This window comes from Sinohyriopsis cumingii, chromosome 12, assembly GCF_028554795.1.
Source record: "Sinohyriopsis cumingii isolate HCF-2022 chromosome 12, ASM2855479v2, whole genome shotgun sequence".
NCBI lineage: Eukaryota > Metazoa > Mollusca > Bivalvia > Unionida > Unionidae > Sinohyriopsis > Sinohyriopsis cumingii.
This window is the reverse complement of record NC_142972.1, coordinates 54,718,680-54,742,233: the sequence shown is the minus strand read 5'-3', so window position 1 is coordinate 54,742,233 and position 23,554 is coordinate 54,718,680. Positions and strand designations below refer to the sequence as shown.

The 23,554-nt window shown below is 36.0% G+C and overlaps 1 protein-coding gene across 2 annotated transcripts in view; it reads right to left on the bottom strand.

The window, feature by feature from the left end:
- LOC149786479 (uncharacterized) overlaps positions 1–23,554 on the bottom strand; it is a 106,822-nt gene that overhangs the window by 5,974 nt on the left and 77,294 nt on the right. For both annotated transcript variants that reach the window (XM_089976934.1, XM_089976935.1), the window contains 3 exons: positions 16,502–16,653; positions 7,469–7,596; positions 466–552 (listed from right to left, as the gene is read on the bottom strand). In XM_089976934.1, the coding sequence (XP_089833060.1) occupies positions 466–552; positions 7,469–7,596; positions 16,502–16,653 (367 nt within the window). The remainder of the gene's footprint in view (positions 1–465; positions 553–7,468; positions 7,597–16,501; positions 16,654–23,554) is intronic.

The following is a 23,554-nucleotide window of genomic DNA, read 5'->3' as shown; positions in this document are numbered from 1 at the left end:
TGAACACTTTAAACCTATCTTAGAGTTCACCTATTTTCATTTGTGCACTTTTAATGTAAAAATAACAAATTTGAAAATACAGCTCCAAGTCTAAAGAAATCTATTTTTTTTTTTAAATGTGCAATTTTAAAAAAAGAAACATGAGCACTAGAAATCCCAGGATAACACTTTAAACCTAAGACTTCACCTGTTAGGAAACCAACTAACTTAAAGCCAATTTTAAAAGGTCCCATTTTTTTATATTAGTGTATCCCCAATTACACTGCAATCTTTAGTGGCCAAATTCACCTTACAGAAGCAGCTTTCAAATAAAAGATAAGAGTGTAAACATCATTTCTGTTCTGTTAATTTTGCGGTAGCCTGCTGCTGGGTTTCAGGGTAAATGGATTAATGAATGGAGAGACAGACAGAAAGACCACCAGGACATGAACAGGATGCTACAGTTGCAACTTAATTAATACAAACCTTAGACTGACATGCCTTCATTGTCTTGATTACCAGTTGATTGTTCCCATCAACAACAGGATTGAAGGAGAATACAAAATTACCCTCCTGTAAAGTGAAAAGAGACCTTAGAATCGCATAAATCTATGGGTGTTTGGGTTTTTAGCTGTGTTCATCGGTGCAGTTATGTACAAAAGTGTGAGCAATGACCTTTGACCGGACTCCAAGATCAATCAGGTCTGGTGTTGAAAAACCCCTTCAGAATAATGTGGGTAATTATGTTGGTGATCAAATTTGCATGATTGTCATTCAGAACCAATGAAATATTTCAAGTCAGTTGTTTAAGCAAAACACCATGACTATGCCACCGTTTATGCAAAAAGAGTAGTGGCTACAAGACTTTTAAGATGGCCACTGTGGTGCAATTTTGGAGGTTAGACCAACATAACATATTGCTATAACAGCAGTTTAGCAGAAAAAAACGTTATATTTTCTTTTTAAAAAATCAATTCTCAATACACTGTAAATAACATTATACGATGAAATCAAATTCAAATAAAATGTCAGTACCCTGTAATGCCTACTGGCGACAATATTTTTACAAATAAATACCAATTAAATTTGCCTTGTTATGGAACTTGTGTTTCAGTTTTATTTTTCAGTGCAATCATCATAAATGTGATATGACCTCTTGTAGTTAAATTTAAAAAGTGTCAATCAACTGTTGCATCAATGCCTCTAAGCATTTCAATGAGAGCCAGTAATTAGATACCAGCTGTGTTTTGATCTCTCACTTGGAATAACAACTAATTTTATACATTATTTATGCCAAAACTTTGTTCTCTTGAAAAAGGTTTTAAGAAAAAGTCTTGTTGAAATATCTGTGTCCTCCAGCCATAATATCATAATATATCATCTCTGACCTCATGACTGCCCTTGAACCACAGTGGATCAAATCCACCATGTATGAAAGGCTAGCTTTTTAAAACATTTTAGCATAGTCTTTATTAAAATACATAATTCAAATGTTTCATACAAAAAGATAACATCAATGATATCCCTCGAAACGAAATATTCCTCTTGCCACAAGAAACAAACAACTGCAGAATATAAATGTACCATAATTTCACTACATACTGGTATATATCTATTTAAAAAATAGCACTCTAACATAATTGACACTGTATCTTTAATTATTTTGAAGACATGATGAAAACATAAATGTTACTGTTTCTGATAGGAATAACTAGAGTTTTTAGTCACAATGTGCCCCCACACTGAAATGTTTCAAAATTAACTCAGTCTAATATGAACAAGATTAAATCCACAGAAAGGAATAGTCAAATAGACAAAGTTCATACTAACTTTCATTATAATACGTTAAACAATACCTGAGATGTGCCAATCAAAAACAACAACTGATGTGTAGATAATGAAGTTATTGTAAAGACCCATGACTCAATCTTATAATGTCTCAACACAAGAAAAAGTCTAGAAGTCATATCCAGGGTTATCAGCACATGTACACACTACACTGCATCAGAATAATATTGAAAGGTTCCTGAGCTCTGCTTAAAGGTCACCGGCCACCTATATTATACAAATATGTGATATTATTATAGTTATAAACAAAACACATTGGTTATGCATGCAAACCATAAAAAATGTTTAATTAAACTTAAAACTCTTTATAAAATGAAAAAATTATTCGGCAATCTCCGTAAACAATCGGTAGTTTCCTCGTGCCAAGAATGGATATGATGTACATTTATCCCTTCTATTCAACCTAGCCATTCAAGTGCTTAATTTCCCCACGTAAATGTCTATGTGATATAGCTTTTGTACAGCAAATATGGTGCACTGAGTTACATACGGATGTAACCAAAAGAGTGATGATGGGAAAAAGCGTTCTTTCTTTTTCCGAAAAACCATGTTTAATAGAAAAAAGTCTATTTAATCTGTGGGATCGAATAGGGGAGGGATTATAGTGAATTTGGCCCAAAGACAATTCGGCCCAACTCGAAATACAATTCGGCCAAACTTAAACAATAGTCTGTACATTCTTTTTCTTCAACAAAAATGTAGATGCTATGTATGATAGGTTTTAGGGAGAAAAAAACCTAAATTTAAACAAACTATTTTGATATTCTTTGAAAGAAAATAATCATACTTCATAACATACATATTTATGAGAGAAAACACAAACTGACATATCTTGCTTGTTCTAATTAAAATATTTATATACATTTTTTATGCTAAAAATTATATGCATCTGCACAACGACATTCTCAATTTAAGACTTCCAGTCAAATTATCAATAATCATTTATAAAACGAAAATACGTAACATATAATATTCTACACAATACGTATACATTTTGCTAAGGGTAGTGTACATGAGATGATATAACAATTTTACTTAATTTTAGGCTTCACGTTGCAACACAGCTGCATACAATACATACTAGATTACACGAGAGAGAGAGAGAGAAAAATGTTGAGCATTTTGTCAGTATTAAATGCTGCAATATGAAGCTCTTACCAGTTAATTTTATTGTTTGCTTTTATTTTTCAAGCTGTCTTAGTGTTTGCGTGCGTAAATTGAAAGCTTGTCATTACTGGTCAATATCGTCAATCATATTTGCTCCAATATTCCGTACAAATTAGAAAGGAAATAAATTTGTGTTTAATTTGTGCCCCCCCACACACACACTCACGGTACAAAATAAATTGATAAACATACACTTGTTTGAAAATAAAATGAAAGAAACTAACCTTGCATTGTTATCATTATTCCTTCTTTTTTCATCATGCAAAAATTATTTTAAAAAATATATATATCCAAGAAATCTGTATATGTAGTGGATGCCGGCTTGCATATGCATCCTTAGTGTAGTGTGTATCATGTATGTCAAATAACAAAATTGCAAATGAGATGAAAGTATCACCCGATTGCTTGAAGGCACCTGCCATTTACGCATGATAAGTTACTTATTGCAAACTGACCCAGACTGTATTGTATCACGGTTAACTATAAGTCGGTATCTTGGAAAAAAAATATTATTTTAAAATACATTCAATGTGAGTGCAAATGATAATCTTTTTGCTAGCATGGGTTACAAAATTATTATTAAAGCAAGTTATTATTGTGTATAATATTTGCCCTTCAAACATCAATTATGATTACATATGGCAAACAAATAGAAGACCTGGTGATAAACACAACTGGCAGGGAGCAGTAAACTCATTGTTTAAACTTATCGACAGGATATAAAATACATAGGTTATATTATTACAATGCAAACCAACCCTGGAAAATTGACTTTGGTATCTTTTTAGTGTGCCGATTATTTCTTCTGAAGTCGGCCGACAAAATGAATGAAATTCTGGTTCCTTCAGATTCTTTAAGTGTGCCGATTTCTTTCATCTTTTTTTTTATAAAGTCTGCCGACACAGGGAAGCCAGCATTGATTCTTTTTTACCTGTATTAATGGGAATTTTCAAAATAAATTGAAACAATGGAACAGTTTTGAAAGCGACACAATCTAGTGTGTCGTGCACACATACCAATATAAGGCTGAACAGTAAATTAGTTTTCATTAGTTTCATCTAAAATATTCCCTATCCAGAGTTTATGGTGTTTTATTTTTCGACAACAAGAAGCATGCACTTCGTCTTGTAGGGATAAATGTACGTCATTTCCGGTTGCGTCCTCTATAGGTGGGAAATTGTAACTAAGGGGAAGTAAGAGCGTTGTATACTTAGATTTGGAGTAATTAAATTATTATTTCTTCTTTACACTTGATAATACTTTTGGGTTTTTTTTGTATAACTATTTTTAATCATGTAATGCAAATCTGATATAAATAGGAAAATGTTGGAATATGGCCGGTAACCTTTAATAAAACATATGCAATGGTTGAGATTTAAAATTAATCAATAGACAAAGAAATCTTCAACTGCACTTCATTTAACAAATGATACCCAATGATATCCTGAGCCACTGTGGTCACAATTGTCAGTGTACAGAGCGAACAATTTATTACCACAGGGCTCCTGCAACTTCAAGAAGTGCCTAATTATAGAATGCTTGGGAGAGTGTAATTCAATAATGCAATATATCAGCCCAAGGAGATATGACAAAGGACTGACAGCTTACTGCCCTCCTACATACCGTCTCACATACTGCTCTGTTCCGGTTGCCTATTAAGTGGTTAGAATGTTTGCCTCAGATGCAGGAGGTTGCAGGTTCCAACCCTGGCCAAGTCATATCAAAGAGTTGTAAAAATGGTACAAGCAGCTGCCTAAAATGCACAAAATCTATTTTTAGCCTATGCTAATCCTGTTATGATCTTGACAATTCCGTCCAGTAGTAATCATCAAAGAGAAGAACTCGACAGATGTGTGAATCTCAAAATTCTATCATAACACTGATGAGCCCATTTCCTGTAGACGTCCGCTTTAATAGTCAATAATGTAATATTAATCTTAGAGTTACATGTACTTTAGTCAATGCTTCTTTCAGTAACGGAAATTTGACATTGGGAGACATGTATGGACGATAGAGATAATCTGCTTACTTACCTTACATCACGATATGAATTAATCATTGGTTCTAGATACATTTGAAATAAAAAGTGGCAGCTTGTCAAGGGAACATTTTACATTTTTGTACTAATATGCTGGCCAGTGGTCGCATTAGAAGGGTGGCCATTCTTGAGGGGTACTTTTGAACACAAACTCGTCAGTGCCATGGGATTCTGGCCATAAGAAGCAAGTGGCCGCTGCTCAGGGGGTCATTCAAGAGGGGGACTACTGTATACATACCGACTCACAACTGTGCTTTTCATGCTGTGCCAGTAGAACTGGAGTCATATTTTGAAAAATATATTGTATATTTGGCACTCTAATGTTAAATGGTTTTACAACCAATTGCTTTGTCATACTAAACTTTAATTTGATGCCTTTTTCCTCCCTAAAAGCTAACCCTGTCACAATCAAGCAGTTGTGGTTTCAAAGTATTTTGGCCCACAATTTATGTCTCTGATAAAATATGGTTGCAGCTGAATCGCAATTTTCTCCAACGCAATAAATACATGCATACACAGCCTATACATGCATACACAGCCTTGCTGGTTACACTGTTGATCTGTTCTCAAGGCCAAAATTAATGGAGTTTTAAGTCATTTTTCCCCCTGTCAGCAAAAATGCCTCCTCTTCCTGTAAATGTATTAAGGTTTCATGGCAAGTCAACACAATAGTCAGTGTCTATATGGTGGTGATTAAAAGTTATGTTCAAAACTTCTAAATATAAAGAACTGTAAAAACAAAATACTTTAGTGAGACTAATGTACCAAGATTTAAATGATGCATCTGCGATGGCTTTGCAATGTGCATAACAACAATATCCCACTCATATTTCAAGATCAAGTCAAGGAATATTACTCTCATGTATGTTGACCTGAAATAAGTCTATTTTTAAACAGAAAGAACCTTTTAATAATTAATGTTACATGTACTTTTAAATGAAGATATCAAATGCTTTTAAGTTATTTGTGGCTTTCTTACAACATAAATTACATTAACTACTCATAAAAATTTAGCCCCTCTCTGGAAAGGCCACCTGTCTTAAAAGGCCGCTTTTCTGGTGCATAAGGGGGGGGGCATATAAGAGGGGGACCCTGAGTATCGTTTAAAAATTGTTCTCCAGTCTCTGTTGGTATTGTGTAAGGGGTAGGGCTAGCCTGTGGAACAGCATGCAGGAGAGTAGTAAAATGTCTATACCACCTCACCCCCATCCTATCTACCTGGGTCAACATCTTACAATGTAGGTCAAGGCTGGTAGTAAAAATAAATCTGTACCAAAACAAGGATTATTAAATCTTTACACATCTGTATGATTCATAAGTTCTTTTATTAATTTAATCATACTCATTATAAAAACTACATTTTTTTTAAAAAAAGAATTTTGCATCATGAAATGTTTCACCGGCTCTGCTAGTATTAGGTAATGTGACTTTTACTTTTGTGTGATCAGTACCTTCATACAACTGATACACTCATGAAGTTTCATGACTGTAAATACAAAAGCTTCCGAAACTGTGCTAAATGCAAAATCTTAACATTATGCAGACATGCCAACCCTCACAAGTCTGTCTCAGTATGGCAGTTGATTTGTTTCCACGAGATTGACCAGTTTTCAGTAAGGTGTAACAAAATGTCACAAACTGCTACTGTGAAGCCGGAAAACAGAATTAAAAGTTTGGTATTCAAAACATGCAGTGACGATAAACATTATGTTCAACTGAGAAGTTTGTAAAGTATGTGTAGTCTTTATTTACCACTAGTACAGTTGCACAAACTTTAGTTCCAAACCTTATGCAGTTCAATGGCTTGCTGCTATCTCTCAACTTAACGTAGTTCTTGGATATTCTTTTTAGATTTCACATGACGATGGTAATCATATTTTCAGCCACATGACATGACATATTCAAATTGGCATGTGATGTCTGTCCAATAAACATAACAGTGTCCCTTCCAGCTTTTATTCACAAGAATCTAAATATTCCTTTTCATTCTTCTGTGTTGATTATTAACACTTTTCAAGAGGCTTATTTTCCATTTCGTCTTAAACATGCATCACTTGCTAAATGCCATTTAAAAACAATTCTATAATCAACAGTTTGATGATGCAGATGCTTTGTAAGAATAGGTGCAGTTTAAAGAGTCTGATGTGCTGCTGTAAAGTTAGTTTGGTTACCTGACTAATTTAACTAATTCTAATATGAAACCCAGTTTCAAAAAACTTGGATGAACCAATTATCTGGGTTTTTCGGCAATGATAGTTTTTGCTTTCATGCCATAAGTCCGTAATTTAAGGGTAATTTTTGTAAGACAATGTGATAAACTTTTCAGGGTTGGCGGGTCTACATTATGTATATGCCATCAACAACAAGGGCAAAGCCATAGTTAACTGCAATACCAGTGTGCAAGCAGGACAACAAGAGAGAGATAGACTTAATTACCGCTGTCATTGATGTTTGCTTTACTTCATTCAAGTACACTGACATCACTGCACATGGTCCATAGAACCTACAGTGAACTTCATCTGTTAAGAACATGGCATGAGCTATGAACAGCAGAAATCCTACTCCTGGAACAAAAATTAATACACATTGACAGAAAATACAACAGAACAAGGCTAAATGAGCAAAATGGTATTAAAGCTGACAAGATTTTTTCATTTCTCCATACATCTTAGTAGGGGTAGTGTTAGTGTGGAGAGAATTAAATGTTTCTCCATACATCTTAGTGGGGGTAGAGTGAGCGTGGAAAGAATCAGGTGTCTCTCCATGCATCTTGGCTGGGGTCAAGTGAGTGCAGGAAGAATTAAGCATTACTCCATGCATCTTGGTGGGTAGGGTGAGTGTGGAAAGGATCAAGTGTTTCTCCATGCGTCTTGGTGGAAGAAAGAGTGAGTGGGAGACAAAAAAGCATTTCTCCATACATCTTGGTAAGGGCAGAGCGAGTGACTGTGGAGATGACCAAGCATTTTCCCATGCATCTTGGTAGGTGCAGAGTGAATATGGAGATGATCAAGCATTTCTCCATACAACTTGGTGCAGACAGTATTTCTCCATACATCTTGGGGAGGGGGGGCCAGAGTGAGTGTGGAGATGATCAAGCATTTCTCCAGACAACTTGGGGAGGGGGGTAGAGTCAGTGTGGAGATGATCAATAATTTCTCCAGACATCTTGGGGAGGGGGGTAGAGTCAATGTGGAGATGATCAATCATTTCTCCATAAATCTTGGGGTGGGGGGTAGAGTGAGTGTGGAACTGATCAAGAATTTCTCCATACATCTTGGGGAGGGGGGACAGAGTGTGTGGAGATGACCAAGAATGTCTCCATACATCTTGGGGAGGGGGGCCAGAGTGAGTGTGGAGATGATCAAGCATTTCTCCAGACAACTTGGGGAGGGGGCAGAATCAATGTGGAGATGATCAATCATTTCTCCAGACATCTTGGGGAGGGGGGTAGAGTCAGTGTGGAGATGATCAATCATTTCTCCATAAATCTTGGGGCAGGGGGTAGAGTGAGTGTGGAGCTGATCAAGCATTTCTCCATACCTCTTGGGGAGGGGTCAGAGTGAGTGTGGAGATGAACAAGAATTTATCAATACATCTTGGGGAGGGGGGCCAGAGTGAGTGTGGAGATGATTAAGCATATTCCAATGGAGCTAAAGTAGCTTGTTGGTGGGAATAGCTCTCTGCACCATGCTTTCACCTGGAATTGAAGCCACAATTCACTGTGAAATAAAGTGCTGTCAATAAATTGAGTATTTTCTGCTGTTTATGACCCCAACCAACATGCACACAGAGTTTTATTGAGAGAGAATGATAGAACGTTCACTGTGAGGCACTTATTTATCAGCATCATTGTCCTTATCAATTAATTGATGTACACATTTTTTTTTCAAATCAAATTTTAGGTTTACATCCATAGAATGTCTAATGATGCAACTAAATTTCAGCTCCTATTTAATCCCACATTATCATAACCTACAGATGCTTTTTTGTGCCCCGAGTTTACTAACAAGGTGGTTGTCTACCAAGCATGAAGATTATTATAATTGTTTTCAAATAACACTTCAAAATAAAGCCTTTTCACACTGATTCTATAACGTGACTGATTTTTTAATGAAAATGTTAAATATCTAAAAATCAGTTACTAGTATGTACTGGAAGTAGAACTGATTTGGCTCCAACTGTATAGATCAGTTCGCAACTGGAAATTATTCAGACAAGGTGACAAGGACAAGAATACATAGATCTTGGAGAGAAATAAAAATCTTTAGATGAGGCCTACCAGTCTCTGGTTCACACAGTCAACAGAAAAATAAAATTGCTGGAAGGGTTAACAACTATTGTTGTTACATTGGCATTATATTCTCCACTTTTAGACACAAATCTTCATCTAGAGGACTTCAGTATTTAAGAATGTTAAACCTGGATTAATATAATTTGATCAGGCTGATGCAGTACTAAAAAATTCAACAGAGCTGCTTCCCTTGTATGTTCAAAGGACATTTATCCATTTTAAGTCAATACCAATGAACTAAGCCTCAAAGGTTGAATTAGGTTGAAGAGAAAAGTAATTTTGTGTTTTATTAGAATTTGCAAGTTTATTTTTTAATGTATCACTGCAAATTTTGATAGAAAAAAAATCCACATAAAAAGAAAATGCAACAGCTTAAAGTGCTGAATTCAATTAGAAATTAGGCTGACCATACAGATGATACAGTGATACTGGCATCTTTCATTCATTGTAATTATCTGGAGATAAATTATTCTATTAGCCTGACTTATCCTGTTAAAACATTAAGATTCAACAGTTGTTAAATCCAGTTTATCTGCTGAGTAAGAAATCAAATGAAATTCTTGAAGTGTTCACTGGCCTCTCGGTGATAATCAATTGACTCTTTCCACTTTTGAACAGAAGAAGCCATCTCACATTTATGATGATTACAAAAAAACTGAAGAAAACAAAATTGAAAGCATAAATTTATTTTGAGATGCGAGGTTTCTTGAATGGTATTTATTTTTTAGCAATCCCATCACTACATATTTCCCAATATTTTCACAAATCAATATTATTACATGTATCTAGAAAATATTTTAGCTAAAGATACTCTTACAAGAAACACAATTTCTTACTAAAATTTGTGGATTTTGTTGGTCCATTATTAATGAATAATGAAGCTGTTTTCAGCAATGAGAGATAAATACAGAGCTTTCATTTAACAATTTCAATCATGATTTTTAAATTAAGATAAATACTTTTGCCTTGTCTTTAATTACAAAAATGGAATCCCTACCTGCCCTAGTGCTTCATATCGCTTCATGAGTTACAAGGACATGCTAAAACTAGCCATGCACATGTATAATACAAAATACTGTATTTCATATATTTTTTGTACCCTTTAATTTCTGGTACACAATGCAGTTATCAAAATAATAAGTATTTAAATGTATCATAATTTTTTGTACATATTACTTTGTATTTTTTGAAAAAATCCATTCAGTTATCGGACATAAAATTTCTACTAAGAAGATTTATGTTTGCAAAAAAAATTTGAATATAGCGTATTGCCATTTTGTTTTTACAAAAATTAATAATTGTTGGTGAGAAAATACAATGATTGATGCATAAGCATGGGTGCCCGCAGAATAAGTCAAGGGGTCATATGACACACCCCATCCCCTGAAATCATACTGCAAATATATATATATATATATATATATATATATATATATATATATATATATATATATATATATATATATAAAAATTCCGACAAGTTTAATCAAGCAAATGAAGAAGAAAATATGTCACAAGATTCTGTTCAAAATGCTTAGTAAATATTAGCTTTAGTTTCAGACTGCTTACTATAACTCTCCTGGCCATGACTGACTGACCTCCCACCCCTGCAAAAAATCCAGCGGGCACTCATGTGCATAAGCTCTCTTATTGTCATTACAATATCTACTGGTGTTTATTAACAAATGGACAAAGGACTTCACAGACCATACCTTTAAATATTATCGTTAATTAGTTCTCCTTATTAAGTCCATCACGATAACAAAACTGCCTTGTGCATTTTAAAATGAGTTTGGAAGACCTTTAATGTTTTCTTATCCAACAAAAATTACATCTCAGTACATGCTAAAGTGAAGACCACAGACCATTGGTCAAATAGTTTTATTGTTTCATTATAGTCATACAAACATAAAAGATAAAATCCTAGTCATTTTCTATCACAAATACGAAAGTCATGGACTCGGTTAAATCTATTCGTATATATACATATACTATCTTTTAAGTACTTGTTCTGTTTTGACTTGGATATAATTAACATTTTATTGCAAATCTATTCTATGATTTACACCATTATTATCTTTATTGGTGAGTTCAAATAACAAGTAATGCGTATGATCACTTATCATTATAACATCTGCTGTATAGACAATGGCTTAAATAGCGTATTGACAGATTTTCATTTCCCTAAAGATAGCCCCATTTCCCTATTGGCAACCTCTGTGATTTGACCTCTTCTGTCGATTCTTGCACTCAATCTGGTTTCAACTGGATAACCCAAAGTGCTAAGAATGTTTAATTACCATATAAATAACACTGCATAGCCATATAATTGCAATGCCAGTAGCTGGTAAAGGAAAGTAACATTTCACGTGATCAAAATGAATTGCATTCATTTCTGTATGAATTGTAAGGAGAACTACTTTTCCACTTCTATAAATAGAGTCACGTGTACAGTATAAGATAAACACTGTCAGTGAAGGCAGACACGAAGCAAGCATTAAAGGCAAACAACATTCTTACATTTTTTTATTAAAATAATTGAATAAATTTGGCTTCCATTGGTTGAAGGACTGGTATTATGATGACCTTATTGCGATCAAGCTGGACATCCCAAGTGCTATAAATAGCTATGTAACAGAAAAACCACAAACATGTATTACTACGCTCAATTAAGATTTCAGTTTTTTTCATGATGCAAACAAAATAACATAACAAATAATTAAAATTTCAATTATAAGAGTTTAACATTGTTTTTTCTGAGTTTATCGTGGTATAAACTGTCAGTTGCTGACTCACACAGCTTTCATAACGCCCTTTGGGCGTTATTTGCCATGTGAGTCGGCAACTGACAGTTTATACCACGATAAGCTCAGAAAAAAACAACATTAAACTCTTACGTGGTTGTTGTGAAAATGTACATCATAATTAAAACAAGAATGAATTGTTGATTTAGCCGTGTTTATTGATAATGGAATAGAGCAGAGTCATAATACATGAGGATTATCACAATCATCAGGAAACAGTCTTTTATATCTTTTTGCAAATGCAACAAATAAAAACCACCATGAATAAATACGGTCTTGTACACTGAAAATGTTTTGTTTCAAATCTCTCTCTCTCTCTCTCACACACACACACACACACACACACATACATACATACATGTGCATTAACTAAAACGTGATTTCAAGTTCTTTATTTTTTGCTGGAATTTGATAATGAGATTATTGTTGCTTAAAAGTACAAGTTGCACTTAATATCTTGAAAATGTGGTCTCATATCATTGCGTACAATTTAGTAATAAATGATACCCATAACTAATACATGTTCAATCTTAATCATTTTGCCAACATTACACAACATAACAGCTACATATGGTCTAAATGCAGACAAGCTTGCACAATGAAACATAATCCTCTCAACCAATCCATTGGCTTAGTGGTTAGAGCATCCACCTTGGTTGTGGGAGGTGATGGGTTCGAACCCCGGCCATGTCATACCAAAGACTTCTGAAAATGATACTAACAGCTGCCTTGCTTGGTGCTCAGCATTAAGAGGTTAGTGTTAGGACTGGTCATCCTGGTGTCAGGATAATGTGACTGGGTGGGACATCATGCTACATGTCTGCAGCATGATGCCCCAGTGCCATACATCACTTAAAACTGCCACACTGCAGACAACATAGCAATATGACTAGAAAATTGTTAAAGCTATGTAAAAAAATTTAACCACACACACACACACAAAATCCTCTCTCTCTCGTTCACTAATAACAACAAAAATCTTTGAGTACTTTTATTTTTATTGTACAGTGTTACCCTGCTATAGCGTGCTCCGGTATAACACAAATTCGGATATAATAACGGTCTTGGTGTGGCTCCCGAATTTCACATACATGTATTTTCTTGTGCACAAAAAAAAATCTTTCTTAAAAAGTAAGAAAAAATTGTGAAAGGTTTATTATCATTTGGAGGAAGAGATCATGTATGAAGATTACAAGATGAGTGTGGCTTAGCTCCTGAAATTTTATGTATTTTTCTCGTACACGAAAAAGTATTTTTTTCTTCTTAAAAGAACGAAAAATAATGCATAAAAAGTTTATTCTGGGATCGTGTAGGCCTTCCCAATGTCGCAAACTTGGATTGTTTTTCCTTACTGGCTGCAAAACATACCATGTAGCGATTTTTTTTTACTGGCAACATTGTTGGCTGTTTAAACTTTTATATACAACCATTGGTTTGGAGTGCATAAATTCTGAGGCCCCATGAAAGGAAGCCACAAACTGGATATAAAATGCACTGAAATTTATTGTTACGTAAACAAATTCTTTGTCCATATTGACAAACCATCTAACAGTGCAATGTTATATCATAATCTGCTTATCTTGACATCTAGCAAGAGTTCTTAGCATAAGTTCTCTATGTTGTGAAATATCCGCTTTTTTGTTGTTGACATTTCTGGTAACGGAGATCAATGGAAGAGGCATTTTCTCGTGATCTATCTTTCATCGGATTTTTGACCGCTTACTAGTAATTAATATAATTACGAAGACTGACATTTGTATGTGGATGGTAAGTGAAATTCCTCTTCTTATCAGTCAGAATTAAATCCTTCAGAACTATCACATTTGCTGTAATAATCCGTTGACTCTTTGTTAATTTTCAAACATATGCATGGAAGGCAGCATCACCCTACTACCACAAATGTAAAAAAAATAAAATACATCTTACTTATTGGTTTATTTAACCCTTTACCTCATAGAGCATAGTGACAAAGTGCAGCTTGCTATAAATAGAACACGTTGCCTAGTCGACTGCATACGCATAGCCTGCCTGTGAACTGTTAAGCAATGTAGTGTATGTTACGTTTAACAGCAATTTTAACCATTTTACATTTTTGGTACACATCTATTATATGTGGAACAATTTAAGAATAAAGTCCGATTGTTATAGCTGTGTAATTATTTATCACAGAAGAATTTGTCATGTGCTTTAAAATCTGGAGAAAACTCGTTCACCGTCATGTCAGTGAGGCCGTGTGACCAACCGTAGCTGCCATTTCTCATACTCAAAATTTACAAGATTTTCATCTGTGTCTACATCACTAAGTCATCTGAATTTGATAATTTATAAAAACTAATTGCTGCCCACATCAATATCAGGGCCTTTACCTAGGTTATTGAATCTTTCATAGATGTGATTCTAATCATGAAAACTTTGTAAGTACTGAATGAAATCCGCGACCGCCATTTTGGAGAGTGGAGATTACGACCCAGTTACTTTAAATAGCAGATATCGACCAGTACATAAACAGTGACCACGTGATCTGACATAATTGTCATTCACTGAAATGAATGTAGTATCTAATAAGCCAGGTTTTCCCCAAAGGTGGTGCTATGAAAACCGGCTTAAAATGGCTGATGTTTACAGCCGATGTCAAAAGGCGCTTCCATGGGACTTTTGTAGAGGCGTCAAAAGGCACTTCAATGCGACTTTTGTAGAGGTGTCCAAAGACGGTTCTATGAGGTAAAGGGTTAATAGGCATGGAGGGACAGTAACTACAATAGTCCAAACAACAGCCAATTCCTTTTTAAAAATGTACCCAGATAAAATAGTTTGCTGAAATTTCAATGGAAACGGATTACCTTTGAAGCACCGATTGTTATGAAAACGTACTCAGCAAATGAAAAAAAAATCAGTCTCAATCATGCAATACAATTATTTGATTTTGCCGCCACAATAATAAATGGGCATTTGTTTGGTTCTCCAAAGCTGTCTTTTAACAGTGACTTCAATAGCACATGCACCCTTCATCAACGAAAGCTGACTACAATCTTTCAATAACAACAAACAACATTTCTTCAAAGGAAGCCAGTACCAAACTTAAATAAAAGTGATGGAATCTGATGGATTTTTGCATTTTCCAACGTGACTGGAACACTTTAACTGTGCTGTGAAAGTTTCCTTTTTGTAGGGAAAACGTTTATACTTAAGAATGCTACCAACGGCGGCTTAAAATGCAAATTAACTTTTACCGACTTGGAACGTACTGAAAATTAAATGTGCTTTATCATTCGTTATGTGATTGTGCTATGTTTTTCCACTGAATTCAGACCAATATGACCCGTTACAAAATTAGTGAATATTTTAAAGTTGTGTGTGTGCATATTTTCGATGGAACCACTTGTATTGTGGATTCAATGTATATGAGGTTCGCAGGTGAGTACTTGGTGTTGATCCTCTATTCATGCTATACATTAGACATTTATATATAAACAGGATTCACATATATGTACCAATTCATGGTTCTCTAAATAAAGTAAACTATTATATATGTCTTCTCTGTTTTCACTATAGGTGTATTTCTCATTTACTATGCATCAATTTAAGATGGTAACTGTGCTGATGAAGCATGTATTTTACCGCCCGCATATGTTACTTACACCCCCCACAATGTTGTTTGGGTACATTTTCTTTAGCTAACTGACCTGGTTGCTTATAACATGGTTCGGTCTATAATGCGGTCGGGTTCTATGGCTTCCAACTACCGTGTTATAGTGGGGTCACACTGTAATTAGATTCTTGAGTTGAGAGGAGAAAGAGACAGAAAATATATGTTTATTATGTATGTTTGTACCGTTAGGCTGTCGAGTAGTGTCTGTTCTGTAGTGATCCCTTTATTTTTCATACACGGTCAGTACCACTAAATGATAATTATTTATTTTACATATAATTTTTCGTACACTGAAACCAATAATTATTTTTTCGTGTATGAAAAATAACATGAAATATGGCAAAATCAATTCTATCAACTGGGTGTAAATTTTAATCCAAAATATTTATAGAAACGGGTGAAGACCACTTCAAGTCCACAAAATTGTATAAAATATATAAAAATGTTTATTAACACATCCATATCGCTTTGTGGTATTAACCTATTAAGAAATTGGCACACACTAACTATTAAACAGAAAGTGCAGTAGTACAGACTTGTACAAATACAGATGGTATTATCCATGATCTGTCACAATCTGTTCTTTGCTGGTCAGATTAAAACATCCCATTATGCAGAAACTTGCATCAATTATTAAGAAATGGAGATAATGTTAACCTTTAATGTGAAACCCAAACTAGAAATCTTTGGCCTTAAAAATTTATCTAGCATCCTTTATAACTAACCTGGTGTTGTAGGTTCACGCACATGGCTAAACTTGATGGTGAACTCTGTCCCTTCACACAAAATGAAACACTGAAGGGGAAATACAGTGCTGACAATCTTGGCTGTGTTGTTCAGTGTGATGGACAAATGTTTTTCATATTCCATTGTTATCCTGCGGAAAGTAAATTTTTCAGTAAATTATGTTCTTTCTGGAATATTTACTCAATCACATTAACATCAGGAATACAAACCCAACTACCTCTTGAATCCAGCCCTACCAAAAGACACCAACTGTCTTTCAGGTCGGTATTTTAAAGACAAAGGGAAATAACTCTTGCTTATTTCCCACCTTGCCACCACCTGGTAGCACTAGTTCTCAGCTGAGCAGAACATCATAAACAGGATATTCACATTGTGGCAAGGAGGGGGGGTATTAAAGTGACGTGATTAAGTATTCTGGAAGAGATATAATTTAGTGAAAAGTTTGCTTTTTATGAATACATTCACTGGTCACATTGACGTAAGGAGAAATAGGCAATACACAGAGAGACTGTTGAGCATCCTATCTATATCTCAGGTACCGTCAGAGAAAGAAGACTGGACTATCCCCATATAACCCACCTTCCTAACTTGCAAGCAGCACAACCAGAAACAACCTGATTCAAGTCTGAGAACAAGAAATAAATGACTTCATATAAAATCAAATTTCTGGGCAAATCCAGAGAAAGCTGCACAGGTTGCCCTTCCAGAGGTTCGATAACCACCTGTGTCACTGAGACTGGGCTTACCAGATCCCAAAGTGTGTTACTGTAGAACTAAATCTCATAAATAACAACTCATCAAGGTCTATGTGCATGCCAGCCAAAAACAGCCTCAATGGTCAGCGGCAAGGCTTGCACACATTGCTCTGATGTCATGAGCAGTGATTTTCATGAGGAACTTGGTTCTGGTGAGATGTCAGAGTATACCATGCATATAACAAACTACAACCATGACAAGTGGGCCTGAGGGGCTGTATCCTCCTTCCCAGGTTTAAACGGAGAAAGAAATGCTTTTGAGCTGCACGAATTGGCCCTGTTTGCTTTGCATAAAGCTCGAGACCATGTACCAGATCGTGTTTGAAAGTCTCTCAAGCTGCGTCAACAGGAGAGAGGACACGTGATAACATCCTGACTGCAGATAGGTGGCTTGGTACTGCCCTCTTTGAGGGCATATTATTGAACATGATTACAGTGTAAACATTCTCTCCAAAAATGAACAGCCTTGATGACAAGCTTTCAACTCCAAGAGATTGATGTGGAGATTTTCATCCTTTGCTTCCATTTGGCATTGACAGTGTCTGAGCCTGTCAACAGAATTTTCCAACCAAGGGTACTTGTATCCTTACACATGGTTACATTTGACTGGAGTTGTTACAAAGGAAATCCTATTTTGAACCAACTTTGGTTATGCCACTGATACAGGAATGATACTATTGCTCTCATTATCCTGATCCTGTAATCAAGCAGCATTGAAGAGCCAAGGAGACAACAAGGTCACCTGCATAGGGCAACCCAATGGAATGAGACTGATGATGCATTTAAAAATCCAAGGAGTTGCACAAACTCTATGGCTGGGATCCATTTCTTTATGGAAATGGACTTGAATGAGCTCAACAATTCAGACCACCTAAGGTTGAGGACAACATACAAGGCTAAAATGGTGAGAAAGTCCATACACAGATGGATGAAAATGCTGGGATGGAAAAGGGTCAGTCTTTTCCCAACTGACTAGAAAATCTAGATGATTTGAAATGGATAAGAGACTGTTCTTTCCTTTGACTAGTACTAAACATACCATATGTTTCTGGAGGATATTGTCCAAGTACACCACTGTCGAAGTAGATGAAGTCATGTGGGAACTGGGAGATTGACACAGTTGATTAGTCTCATGAAGGCCCAAAATCTTTATTCAAGTTGAAAAGGAGAGTGTGAAACAGAACAATTCCCTTGGTATGCAAACTGAAGGAATTTCTGTAAGGATGGATAAGAGGGAATGTGAAAATATGTTTGTCAAATCAAGACTGGTGGCAAATTTATATGGATGGATGGAGAGGCAGACTGGTCTTGCCATCTTAATTTCAGTGGGAGTATGAATTGATTCATTTGACTCAGGTTGATGACCAGCCTGAGCATGCCAGTGGCCTTCCCTGACCAGGAAAGGCCTGGAATAAAACACTGGAGAATGTGGATTGCTTTAAAAGTGCATCATTTACCGAGTCCAATGGTATTTCCATCAGGAGTGGAGAGAACAAAAGGGAGTGCATGGGTGGCAAAACAAGACCCATAACTCCTCCATGATGATTTGGATTTCCCATTGGCCTTGAAGAAAATCAAGCCAATGTTCTTTGAAATGCAGGTAGACACGAGTCAACAGCAAGATGGAAAGGCTTTCGGAGTAGAGAAACTGATCATTTGTCTGCATATGTAGGGTTGTGACTGAAGCTAGTTTGTGGAGTGTGCTGTGAACAATCCAGTATCCTTTCTACTCCACTTGTCATGTCTTTGAGGATAAAATGGCAGCTCAACAGAAAGGTTCTTGGGGTGCTGCCTCCACACATATTCTATCCTGCCATTCAACAGCAAAGGTGAAATGAAGTGAGTGGTCTGCAGGGTGAGGGCATGGTGTGGCTTGAGCAAGATCAAATATGTCAAGTTTTGCAGAAGCAATCAAAGCATTTGGCATCAAATGGTGAGCTGCCCTATTAAACATCTTTGCTATCCAAGCTCTCAACTCAAAGGTACGCTCATTGCCTAAGACACCAAAATCCAACAATGAAAACACAGGCACTATATTGCAAATGAACTATGATGTAGTGTGAAAAAGACTTTTTCCATGTAGAGTAGACAGAGTAAGTCAGACTGGGATGAGGCAATTGGGAGATCTGTACAGAAAACATGGAGTGAGTCTTATATCAGCTAGACTCAAAAGATGCATGTGTGTGTTTTTGGATTGTTAACTAGCTTTAACAATGTTTGTTATACAACTATGATGTCTGCATTGTGGCAGTCTAGCAATGGTGCATCAATCCAGAGACATGTAGCATCATATCCCACTCAGTCGAACTCCAGGCTGACTAGTCCTAACACTAACCTCTTAATGCAGGGCACCAAGCAAGATAGCTGCTGGTATCATTTTTAAAAATACCTGGTATGATTCGGCCAGGGTTCAAACCCATGACCTCCAAGGTCAATGCTCTTATGATTAAGCCACTGGAACAATCAGCAAAGATTGCTGGTAGTTGGCTTATAGAAAATTATCAAGGGTCAGTGATTTTGGCAGATAACCACTCTCAAATTTCCCAGGCTACAGGAGAAGATAGAAGGAAAGGCAGACTTCATCTTCATTATCAACAGAATCTGTGTAGGAGATTGGAGTGGTAGACATTGTGTGTTCAGTTGCACCCATTATAATGCAACCTTAAAGCTATACTCATGTCTTCTCCATAGTGGAATCTGAATACAAAATATCAGGCTTATCCCAACACTCAGTGTGTGAGTCGTCCGGATACGGATCAAGACTGACTGGATAAAATATTACCAGAGACTAAGAAAAGGCATGGCCATCGTCTCTAAGACTGTCACTGAACCATCTAAGAGGCTAAGCCCTCGAGTCTTATCCAAAGAATGTAGTCACTGAAATGAAATCGAGGTCTGTCAGTACAGGTGTTGTAAAGAAGGCTGTACTACTGGATTATTGGTAGCATCAGGCAGATAGCAGCATCTATCAGTAACATCCCCAACAACATTAGCACTCCATGGCTATACTCGACAATGTAAGAGTTGATAGCTACAGAAACCATACAATCACTGGACTGTATCAATCTAGAACTGGACATCTGGATAGTGCCATCAGCAACCAATACAGCATCAAAGTGAGGTCCAACTAGACAGCACATTTCATTGAAATCATGTATAAAATATATCCAACTGTATCTGCAGGCCGAAGGACCAGGTTTGGACAAGCAGAGGGGTTTATGTCCAATGGGCTGCCCAAAATTGGCATGATACCCCTCAATATGTCATAATTCGTGACTGAAACAGAAGGCAGAATGACTTGGAGAAATTGACCTAACTAATCAACTCTAACATCGCTTGTTGAACCTTGCAACATACATGTATCTCCAGAGATGGCATAGATGACTGGGGAGAAGGCACAGTTTACTTGATTTTTCCGAGATGCAACTGCATATTGCATCTTCACTGGGGAGGGGGTAAATGGCATCTATCTCCAAGTTGGCTAAAGACTAAAGTGTGAGGTTTAATGACCAGAACATCAGTGGTTTCCATTTTTTATTTTTAAAGTCTCTCCCTGTTTTCTAGAGTTTTTGCAATAGTGTAAACCAAGTATTCTCCAACTGATTCACACACATGATGTACAGTTTGTGCAAGCAGTACACAAGTCATGAGAGTCCTAAGTTTAAACTTCATACATCTAACATGTTTTGCTGTCATGTTTCTTCTGAAATGACCATAAACAAAAGATTAAATTAATATTTGATTGTGTTAACAAACAAGAGAAATCTCAGTTACACAAGAGGTGACAAGTAAATAGGCAGAGCCTGCAATATGTAACTACAATATGGTTTCTATTATAATGTTGCCACATGAGACCATGTGGTTTGAGTTTAAAGAAACAAAGTCTGCATACTAGGTGAAAAAATTAACTATGGTCATGAGTTTTAAAAAATGTAAAATAATCCATAATATATAGAAAATTAATATAATTTTCAATGGATGGATGAAATTGGCACACATTTCCAATGAATCTCAGGAGGCAATGTGAAATATGTGTTGTCAATTCAAAGTGAAAGCCAAAAACTAGTGCCACCTGGTGGTAGCAAGAACAGTTGATGGGCAAGAGTATTTGCTCTTTTTTCTAGATAATATAGACAGGTAAAATGAATATAGGCAGGTAAAATGAATTTTCATCTTTGAGTAGGGTTGGATTCAGCAGTTAGTAGGGCTTATATTCCTGATGTTAATGCGATCTGGGAATGTATTCAATGGAGAAGTAAAAATAATGTTATTTAAATATGCTGAAAGGAATAAAAATCAAAGCATAAACAAAACTAGACATGCAAACAAGAATTTGTTAATACACTGAAACTATCATGCCATTTGACATAAAGAAACTAAAAATTTCATCTGCAATGAGCTGGAATAATGTACCTTCAATCCATTGGAGGAAAATAAAACTAAATGTGGTTGCAGTAAGCTATCCTGTGATAGCCTGATTACAGTGATTAGATAGGCTCCTCTGGATATTAAAAGGAATTATGCTCAACTGCCTCGTAAAAGCCACTATCCCATTATTAAAGATCATTAGGCCTTCCTCAAGCATAATCTGATACAATTTTAAAACAATAATAAAAAAAATAATGATCTGAATTATGCTAGCAGTAGAAAGTGGAGATACGAATATAAAGGTACTGTACTTCTATGGTTTTATCACATTTCATGAAAATGTCTAAATCAAGCTATATAAAAACCCTAACTTTTGCCTGGTATGTGACTAGAGTTCAGCCTATTTTCTGCTGAAAGTTTCTTCAAATTCTGTTAACTGCACATTTGATGAAATTGACCATTTCAGTTTCCCTATTTTTGCATCTTTGTCTATTCTGGATGGCATATCTGCATCTTTGTCTATTCTGGTTGGCAGATCTGAATCTTTGTCTATTCTAGATGGCAGATCTGCATCTTTGTCTATTCTGGATGGCAGATCTGCATCTTTGTCTATTCTGGATGGCAGATCTGCATCTTCCTCTATTCTGGATGGCAGATCTGTATCTTTGTCTATTCTGGATGGCAGATCTGCATCTTTGTCTATTCTGGATGGTAGATCTGTATCTTTGTCTATTCTGGATGGCAGATCTGTATCTTTGTCTATTCTGGATCGCAGATATGCATCTTTGTCTATTCTGGATGGCAGATCTGTATCTTTGTCTATTCTGGATGGCAGATCTGTATCTTTGTCTATTCTGGATGGCAGATATGCATCTTTGTCTATTCTGGATGGCAGATCTGTATCTTTGTCTATTCTGGATGGCAGATCTGTATCTTTGTCTATTCTGGATGGCAGATATGCATCTTTGTATATTCTGGATGGCAGATCTGCATCTTTGTCTATTCTGGATGGCAGATCTGCATCTTCCTCTATTCTGGATGGCAGATCTGTATCTTTGTCTATTCTGGATGGCAGATCTGCATCTTTGTCTATTCTGGATGGCAGATCTGTATCTTTGTCTATTCTGGATGGCAGATCTGTATCTTTGTCTATTCTGGATGGCAGATATGCATCTTTGTCTATTCTGGATGGCAGATCTGTATCTTTGTCTATTCTGGATGGCAGATCTGTATCTTTGTCTATTCTGGATGGCAGATATGCATCTTTGTCTATTCTGGATGGCAGATATGCATCTTTGTCTATTCTGGATGGCAGATATGCATCTTTGTCTATTCTGGATGGCAGATATGCATCTTTGTCTATTCTGGATGGCAGATCAACTCAGTTCATCTGAAGCATGCGTGCATATGGCAGAATGCATGCACACACAAACACATATACACACATAACAAGCACAGGGACAGAGACTTTAAAACCAGATTCTTTACTCAAGGACAAGGAGAATTTTGAACCAATGGTAAGTCCTGCAATGAAACTGTTCGTTAATAATTTGATTTGTAAAAAAGGAACAATTTCAACAATATACAAGCACATATACAACACACATACACATTCTCAGTTACAAGATAAAGAAAGAAAGGTATATGACATTTAAAATCCAGCAACTTAACACTGGCAAAGATGCAAATGATCAGTCCAAAAGGCTCCATCACCTCCAATTTTTTCCTTGATATAGGCGTTCTTATTGCTTCTCTTTTTCCCACACGCATGCATGACCAAATGACCAAGAGCAAAAGAAGAGTGGAATGATACACAAAAATGCACTAGATAATGACAAATGTATGCAACCGGCTGAAATGGCAGTATTTGAAAACAAATTGCTTTCAAGCCTGTTTTAAAGCTTATTC